At 38.3% G+C, this 9,639-nt stretch overlaps 1 protein-coding gene across 1 annotated transcript in view; it reads left to right on the top strand.

Annotated features, from left to right (window-relative positions):
• Window positions 1-1,086: 1,086 nt before the first annotated feature.
• The window catches only part of LOC132003259 (zinc finger protein 624-like), a 9,922-nt gene continuing 1,369 nt past the window's right edge, over window positions 1,087-9,639 (top strand). Inside the window, 4 exon segments of the mRNA XM_059378585.1 lie at window positions 1,087-1,229; window positions 1,916-2,010; window positions 8,407-8,990; window positions 8,993-9,639. The exon segment at window positions 8,993-9,639 is cut by the window's right edge and continues 7 nt beyond it. Of these exon segments, the coding sequence (XP_059234568.1) occupies window positions 1,087-1,229; window positions 1,916-2,010; window positions 8,407-8,990; window positions 8,993-9,639 (1,469 nt within the window).

The raw sequence follows: 9,639 nt of genomic DNA, 5'->3' as shown, positions 1-9,639 counted from the left end.
CTATGAAGTTATTGCCATCTCACCAGTATCACATTATATCTTCTTTCTGTCATGCCAAATTTATTGGTTCTCAGTGGCATCAGTATACTGATTTGCTTTAGCAAACACTATGCACACAGAAGTTACAAAATAGCATTTTCTTCACTACCACCAACAGTATGATTATTTATTGCAAAACAGTTTTTGCTTTTTTGCCATTCTTTTTCTTCTTGGGGTATATTTCACAAAGGATATACAGAAAATTGTTGTTTTAAAGTCACTTAAAATATTTCATTTTTGATGAATGTCTGTGCTTCAAACTGGTTTCATTTTCCTTTTAATTTTTAGGGAAGACTTTACAATTTTAATTTTTTTCATAATACGTTGACATGGTCTACAAAGCAGGAAATATTCAAGAGAGTCTAGCTTCTAATTCCAGTCCTCTGCACTCTCTCTGTTCCCTTCTTCTTCTAACAGGTAACCACTAAAAAAATTTTATGGCTTCTTCTTGCATTTTTTTACACAAGCACATGTATAATTCATATCCTGACCGAAAAAGTTCTCCAGAGTGCCCATGATTTCTTATTTTTTCTTGCTCAAAGACAGAGCTTACGATATTCTGTATCTACAATCTGAATGATAAACTGTATGTTTTATTAAGTCATATTATGTAGATTTGGTACTGAAGAAGAGCAGATAGTATAGATAAGCCAGAGTTTTGAGGGAGAAAGGATGATTTGGGTAGAAACTACTAGCTGTTATCAGATGTTAGGACTTTCTAGGGAAGGAGGAAACCATGCTGTTGACTCCAGATAATATAGTAAGACCAATATTTCAAAATTAAAGAAAGCTAGATTTTGAGTAATCTGAAAAGAAAATCCTGCTTCAAGTAAAAATCAGGAAATTGAATGGGCTTTGTCTTGTGGTTTTAAGTTCTTATCGCTGGAGAGATTCCCTCAGCCTCTGAGGGTTGAACTGGTTGACTTCAGTGGTTGTTTGGTGATTCTGATTTCTGGAGTATTCCTCCAGTTTTATATGTATCATTCTGCCCAACAGGTCTCCCTGTGTAGTGCCTGGGTGATCACAGTGTATTTATGTTAGGATTCCATGACGTTTAAAGATGTGGCTGTAGACTTCACGTTAGAAGAGTGGAGGTTGATGGACCCTTCACAGAGGAACCTACACAAGGATGTGATGCTAGAGAATTATAGGAATCTTGTCTCCCTGGGTGAGAATAACTTCCGGTTCCCGTACCTACCCTCTTGATCAGGTGTGCTGAAGATACAGAGCCTCTAAAGTACTTAACTGACCTGGGCTTAGAGTTTAGGCATTAAAATCTCAAATGAGGGGAATGTTTTGGGGATCATGCTATCCCTTGCTCTTAATTAAGTGGCCCACCGATTGTAGAGTAAGAAATACATATTTCATTGGCATCTTGGAGATTGTTGACAGCTCCCCAGATTTAGGACTGAACTTTTTTCTGATCATTTTTATAAATGGGAGTTATCAGTACCTCCAGAAAGAAAGGAACAGATGTGTTCATTTTCTTTCTAAACGCAGATTATTCCAGTGATCTGTAATCCCAGAAAACCTAGGAACATAGTGTTGGGCTCCTTTGTAATCATCTGTAACACCGCTGTACAATAGAATGTTCTGTGTCTGTGCTGTCCAGTATGACAGGCACTAGATATTTGGGGCTGCTGAGAACCTGAAATCTGGCTAGTCCAATGGAATAACTGAATTTTAAATTTTATATAGTTTTAACTAACTTAAATTTAAATAGCCACCTGTGGCTGTTGACAACTGTATTGGGCAGTGCATCTCTAGAACCTTCCATAATAACCACTCTGCACTGAAGATTAAGAGCTGAGAGTAAATTTGGCAGTAGTTCTTACTCCTAGACACAGTCAAGTCCTATTCATTTTGCTCTGAACAGGCTCGCAGTTTCCAAACCAGACATGATATCTCATTTGGAGGCTGGAAAAGGACCATGGGTGGTAGTGAGAGAAATTGCAAGAACCCCCTACCCAGGTGAGTGCATAAGAACCAGGAGGACTGGATTTCTTTCAAGTTCATGGGTTATGGATGGAGCAGAACCTCTGAAATATTTTGGGCAGTATCCTTGCTCTAAACGATCTCAGAAGAAGGGAGCCTCTCCGTCCCTTGCTCGCTCTCTCCTTTTCCCTGTCCTGTTGTTTCTCCTCTCTGCTTTTGATTACCATGCTACTTTACTTTCTTGAGGACATGATCTTCGTGATTAGTCCTTCATTCAGACATGCAGGAAGCACCGCTTTCAGTTCTGTCTCTTAAGTTAACTTTAACTTTACACTTTTCTCATCTGTTTAACCATTTTCTGACATCTCTTCCTTCATTACTTTTCCTGAAAACGCTTTTCTAAGGGTCCCCACTCTTTCCGTTTAAGCCAGACATACTTACTCATTATTTAACTTTCTTCCCCTGTAAGCCTGCTGCAATTCTAGGGGCACGCTCCTCTTCTCCTCCAAATTCTTTGCTAATTGAAAATACAAACAAGGAACCAGTGGAAAGTCAAAATACAGTATTTATGTATTTAATGAATATTTATTGGATATCTGTATTCTGCGTAGTGGGTTAGGTACTAGTTCTAGAGCAATGAGTAAGATGGACCGGGTCCCTGCCATCATGAAGATTAAATTTTGAGAAATTAACAGGTATAGAAATAAAAAGAAGCTAAATAATGGCTGTAAGTCTTCATTTATGAGATAAATTGGGGGATATAAAAGAGTGACTGGGATGGGGATGAGGGTGCCTCCTCCAAATGGTTAAGGAAGGCTTCTGAGGGGCGACATCTGCCTTGAAGATTCAGAAGCAACCAGCCAAGGGAAGGGGAAAAGAGAAGCATTCCAGGCAAAGGACTGGACACAGAAAAGAATGAGGGGCGTCTGGGTGGCTCAGTCGTTGGGCCTCTGCCTTAGGTTCAGGTCATGATCCCAGGGTCCTGGGATCGAGCCCCATGTCAGGCTCCCTGCTCAGCAAAAAGCCTGCTTCTCCCTCTCCCACTCCCTCTGCTTGTGTTCCCCCTCTTGCTGTGTCTCTCTCTGTCAAATAAATAAAATCTTTTTTAAAAAGTAAAGGAATGAAATGTGTTCTCAAAATGAAAAGGAGGCTGCTATGAATGAAGCCTAAGTAAGCAGGAGACTGCGTAGACAACCGCCTGCCTACTTTAAGCTTTGTAGCTTAAAACCATTTGGATTTTAATCAAAGCAAGTGTGAAGGCATTGAAGGACTTTAATCAAGGATTTTTAGGAAGTAACTGTGTATGTGGAAATCGAGCTTGAGGACATTAAACCAGGTAATGAGGTTGTTACGATAGTCTAGGCAGAGATTGTAACTTGGGTTAAGCTGATAGTGGAGATGGAATCCACAAAGTGGATTCTAGCTCACTTGAGAATTTTATCATGATGCCATCGGTAACTCAGTAGGTGTTATACATATTCTTTTCATGTATCAATATTATAGATTTTTAAATCAAGTATAATTAACATAGTTTTATATGAGTTTCAGGTATAGAATGTAATGATTCGGTAATTCTGTTCATCACTCGATGCTCATCAAGATAAATTTGCTCTTAATCTCCTGCGCCTATTCCACCCATCCCCCACCTGCCTCCCCACTGGTGGCCACCAGTTTGTTCTCTGTATTCGAGAGTCTGGGATTTTCTTTAATCTCTTTTTTTCATTGTTCATTGTTTTGTTTCCTGTATTAAATTCTGACTGACTTATTTCACTTGGCATAATACCCTCTAGGTCCATCTACGTTGTTGCAAATGGCAAGATTTCATTCTTTATGGTGGCCAAGTAATATTCCATTGTATGTACACACCACATCTCCTTTATCCATTCCTCTGTCAGTGGACACTTGGGTGGCTTCCATAGCTTGACTATTATAAAAAATGCTGCAGTAAACAAAGGGGTACACATATCTTTTCAAATTAGTGTTTTTGTTTTATTTGGGTACGTACCCGGTAGTGGAATGAGTGGATCATATGATAATTGTTTTAAAGTTTTTGAGGAACCTACCTACTGTTTCCCACAGAGGCTGCACCAATTTACATTCCCACCAGTGGTGAATGAGGGTTCCTTTTTGTTTTTTTTATTTGTTTTGTTTTGTTTTTTTGAGGGTTCCTTTTTCTTCACATCCTCACCAATTTTCTTATTTGTTGTGTTTTTTAATTTCAGCCTTTCTGGCATGTGTGAGGTGATATCTCATTGTGGTTTTAATTTGCATTTTCCTGATGTGTAGTGTTGTTGAGCATCTTACCATGTTTCTGTCAGCCGTTCTGTATTTCTTCAGAAAAATGTGTTTTCCTGCCTTCTCCCCATTTTCAATTGAATCATTTGTTTTTTGGGTGTTGAGTTAAGTTCTTTATTTTGGATTTTAAGCCCTTATCAAATATATCATTTACAATTATATCTCTCATTCAGTAGGTTGTCTTCTTGTTTTGTGGGTGATTTCCTTCACTATGCATAAAGTTTTTTAGCTTTGGGTGATCCCAGTAATTTAATTTTTACTCTGATTTCGTTGCCTGAGGAGATATATCTAGAAAAATGTTCTGTGCCCAGTGTCAAAGAAATTACTGCCTATGTTCTCTTCTAGGAATTTTATGGTTTGAGCTCCCACACTTAGGTGTTTAATCCATTTTGAGTTTATTTTTCTGCATGGTGTAAGAAAGGGGTCTAGTATCACTCTTTTGCATGTAGCTGTCCAGTTTTCCCAGCACTGTTTGTTGAAGACACGGTCTTTTCCCCGTTATATATTCTTGCATCCTTTGTTAATTGACCATATAAATATGGGTTTATTTCTGGACTCTCTGTTCTGTCCTGTTGCATTGATCTATGTCTGTTTTTGTGCCAGTATTACAATGTTTTGATTACTGCCACATTATAATATATCATGAAATCTGAGACTGAAACCCCCAGCTTTGTTCTTTTCTCTCTCTCTCTCTCTTTTTTTTTTAAAGGGGTTGGTGATCATAACCTGAGCCAAAATCAAGAGGCAGATGCTTAACCAAATGAGCCATCCAGGAGCCCTTGTTCTTTTTTTTTAAGATTGCTTTGGCTATGTGGGGTCTTCTCTAGTTCCATAGAAATTTGGGATTATTTGTTCTAATTCTATGAAATATGTAGGTGATATTTTAATAGGAATTACTTTGAATATGTATATTCCTTTGGGTAGTATGGACATTTTAACAGTACTGGTTCTTCCATTCCATAAGCATGGAATACCTTTCCATTTGTTTGTGTCATCTTCAGTCATTTTCATTAACATTAAGTGTTGGAAATACTACATATTTTAAAGCATCTGCCTTTGGCTCAGGTCATGATCCCAGGATTCTGGGATCCAGTCCGACATCGGGCTCCTTGCTCATCGGGAAGCCTGCTTCTCCCTCTGCTTGTGCACTCTCTCCCCCTCTATCTGACAATTAAATAAAATCTTTAAAAAAATAAAAATAATTAGAAAAAAGAAAATTTGTATTTTTAAAAGAGTAAATGAAAAGTGACATTAGATAGTTTAGATGACTCTTAGGAGAAGATACCCCCCACCACCATGAAGAGGGAAAGAGAAATGGGGCAGTAGCTACAGGAAAGTACGGAATGAAGAACAAAACTCTTTTGTCTTATTTTTGAGATGGGAGTTTGTATGGCATATTTGAGTGCTGATAAGAATAATGCCATAGTGGAGAGGGAGAAATTGATGTTGAAAGACCAAGATGGATGGGCACCTGGATGGCTCAGTGGGGAGCCTGCTTCCTCCTCTCTCTCTGCCTGCTTCTCTACCTGCTTGTGATCTCCGTCTGTCAAATAAATAAATAAAATCTTTAAAAACACAAAAAGAAAGAAAGACCAAGATGGGACTCAGTGAAGAATGAAAACTAAAGTGTGTGAGAAGATTAAAGGGCATAAACTCAAGAAAGGAAAAGAAGGGATTTACCACTGACAGACAGATAGGCTGCCTCTTCTGCTGTAATACTAGGAAGGATGGAGTAGGCAAGTGCAGATAATAGGTCAACCCTTGATAGGAAGATCAAGGCATTATAATAGATTCTGAATTGAAAGAAAAGTAAGAAGCAAGACCATCAGCTTATGTTGAGGAGAGTAGAAAGAGCTGTGAGAGAGGGAAAGATAGATATTTTTAAGATACATTGATTTCATTAGGGAAGCCATGTTGGCCTGATGCTTTTTTTTTTTTTTTTTAATTCGACAGAGATCACAAGTAGTCAGAGAGGCAGGCTGAGACAGAGAGGGGAAGCAGGCTCCCCGCCCAGCAGAGAGCCTGATGTGGGGCTTGATCCCAGGACCTCGGGATCATGACCTGAACTGAAGGCAGAGGCTTTAATCCACTGAGCCACCCAGGCGCCCCTTACATCTGTTTCTATTATCTGTTTTTTTCTCTTGGCTTTTTTCTTTTTTTTTTCTCTCTCTCTCTTTTATTCTTTTAAGATTTATTTGAAAGAGAAAGAGAATGGGGACAGGGAGGGGAGAGAGCGAAACATAAACACTCTCTTTGACTCAGCAAAGAGCCCAGTGCAGGGTTTGATCTCAAAACCCTCCAAGCCAAAACCAGGACTCGGACACTTAACAGCTGCACCACCCAGGTGCCCCTCTCTTGACTTATTTCTAATGAGACTTTTATCTTCTTGTATGCCTGTTGTTTTTCATTGTCAAGCATTCATATGAAAACCTGTAAAAATAGTTTGAGCTTCTGGATTGTGTAATCTTTTTCCATGGAGAATTGTTTGCTTTGGTGGGCTGCTAGGCTAAAGGCTGTAACCATCCCCAGTTTAATTAGACATTTAAGTGAACTGGGTTCTAGGCTTCTCCTCTTTGTTATCTTTGAATTCAAATCTTTGTCCTTTTTTTTTTTTTAAGGTTTTATTTTTAAGTAATCTCTGCACCCAACATGGGGTTCAGTCTTAAAATCCTGAGATCAAGAGTTGCACGGTCTACCAACTGAGCCAGCCAGGCGCCCCTCAAATCTTGGTCTTTTTAAAAAAGGTTATACTGTGGGATGGTTGTCTTAAAACTTGCTTGTATATACAATTTAAAATTTTACTCTTTTTGAAAAATTTATTTATCTGAGAGAGACTGAACATGCGTGAGTGCACACGTGGGGGAAGGGGCAGAGGGAGAGAATCCTCAGGCAGACCCTCTGCTGAGTGTGGAGCCCAGTGCAAGGCTCAGTCTCACAACCCATGAGATCATGACCTGAGCCAAAATCAAGAGTTGGACACTCACCAACTGAGCCACCCACGTGCCCAAATATTTTACCTTTTTTTAAAGGATTTATTTGAGAGTGAACTGAAGCAGAAGTGGGAGAGGGAGAGAGAATCTAAAGCAAACTCCACACAGCACAGAGCTCAACCCAGGGCTCGATCTCACAATTCTGAGATCACAACCTGAGCTGAAATTAAGAGCTGGACACTTAACTAACTGTGCCACCCAGGCTCCCCAATAGTTTACTTTTAGAACAGTTTTATACTTTCTGTTTTTTTAAGTAGGCTCCACATGGAGTGCAACGTGGGGCTTGAACTCACAACCCTGAGAAAACCCAAGCTGAGATCAAGAGTCAGTACAGAGCCACTCTGGCACTCTGTACTTTTATATTTCTTTTAAATTTCTAGTTAATTTTCAGGCAATTATTTCTAAATGTTTAAAACTAATTAGATCAAAACCTTTTGTGGCTAGTGGAATGCTTCATGGCTTTAAGTTCAGTGTGTAAGTAGTTTTTATCCAATTTTTTTGGACAGAATTTTAGGCATGATCTTAAGACATAAAAAGGTTACAAAACTACCCTTCAAAATTATTATATCACTATTTGAAGTATTAATAACTGTAAACATTAATTTTAACTAATTTACTGTTCAGCCTACTTTCTGAAAAATCAAAGTGTTGTTTTCTATTAGCGATTTATTAAAAACTACATAAAAAGATTTGAATAAGCTTCTCTGACACGGAAAGTTGAGAAAGGCATCATTTAAAAAGCTAGCAAACGAGTGAGAACAAATAGAAAGTATGGTTGGGAGCAACATCTGGTTTGTAGAGTAAATGGGAATCAAAAAAATAATCACAACCTATGAAGAAAGGTCTGGGAAAAAAAAGTTTATTATAAAGGGAATGAGAAGAGAAGTATTTGAGATACTTAAATTCTAGGAGGGTTACCATGAATGAATTTTTTTTTGTAGGGGAAAAGTGAATTTGCTCCTTTGGTTTTTGGCTCAACTGGCCTCCTTCAAACATACGTCTTTCTTCTTAAAAACAAGGCCAGTTTGCAAGCAGTTAAAACTTTATATTCATTATCAGCTAAGGTTTCCGTTTTATTTTCTTGTTTACTGAGATCTTCCTAACTTCAGAAATAGAAGTCATTTGATTTATCTTTTTCTTCCCCCAGAGTTGGAGACCAAACCTGCAACCAAGAATGCTGTATCAACAAAGGATGTTTCTGAAGATGTATCACAAGGGACCGTAATAGATAAACTCACAGAGAATGGTCTTTGGAACTCCAGAATAGGAGGATTATGGAAATGGGATGAAAGGATATTAAGATTGCAAAATAGTCAGGAAAGTCATTTGAATCAAAAAATAGTTACTCACAAGAAAATTCCCTCTGGTCAAAGAAGATTTAGATTTGGATCTCTTCTTTTTCCTGAAGCAGGCATTATCACAGAAGAACCCCACAGCAAATGCCAAACACATGAGAATTTCACTGGGAATTTAAATTTGATTACAGATACCCATCTGGGGAAGAAACTTTGCAAGGATACAAAAGGCGGCAAAGCCATAAGGCCTACCTCAGAACTTACCTTAAAGCCCTATAAATGTAGTACATGTGAGAAGTCCTTTCATTGTAGGTCATTACTCATTCAACATCAGAGAACTCACACTAAAGAAAAACCTTATGAATGTGATGAATGTGGAAAAATGTTTAGCCAGCCATCATATCTCAGTCGACATAAAAAAATTCACACAGGAGAAAACCCTATAAATGTAATGAATGTGGGAAAGCATTCATTAATTATTCATACCTTACCGTACACCACAGAATGCATACAGGAGAGAAACCTTATAAATGTAATGAATGTGGAAAGGCCTTCATGTGTTCTTCATCCCTAATTTTACATCAGAGGATTCATACTGGAGAGAAACCTTACCTATGTAATGAGTGCGGGGAATCTTTCAGAATAAAATCACACCTAACTGTACATCAGAGGATTCATACTGGAGAGAAACCATATAAATGCACCGACGGTGAGAGGGCATTTGCCAAAATGGTAAATCTCAAAGAGCATCAGAAAATTCATACTGGAGTGAAACCTTATAAATGCTGTGATTAGGAAAAATCGTTCAGGACTAAGTCATACCTTACTGTACATCAAAGGACCCATACTGGAGAAAAACCATGTAAGTGTACTGAATGTGAGAAAGCTTTCACTAATACATCACAACTTACTGTACATAAAAGAAGAAGGCACACTGGGAAAAAAACCTATAAATGTAATGAGTGTGGGAAGGTTTTCAGAAATAAGTCAGGCTTTAATAAGCATCAAAAAATACATACTGGAGTGAAACCATTTAAGTGTAATGACTGTGGGAAAGCATTTAGCCAGATGGTTCATGTCACAGG

Source organism: Mustela nigripes, chromosome 16 (genome assembly GCF_022355385.1).
Source record: "Mustela nigripes isolate SB6536 chromosome 16, MUSNIG.SB6536, whole genome shotgun sequence".
Taxonomy (NCBI): domain Eukaryota; kingdom Metazoa; phylum Chordata; class Mammalia; order Carnivora; family Mustelidae; genus Mustela; species Mustela nigripes.
The sequence above is the reverse complement of the archived record's forward strand: the minus strand, read 5'-3'. Positions and strand labels throughout refer to the sequence as shown.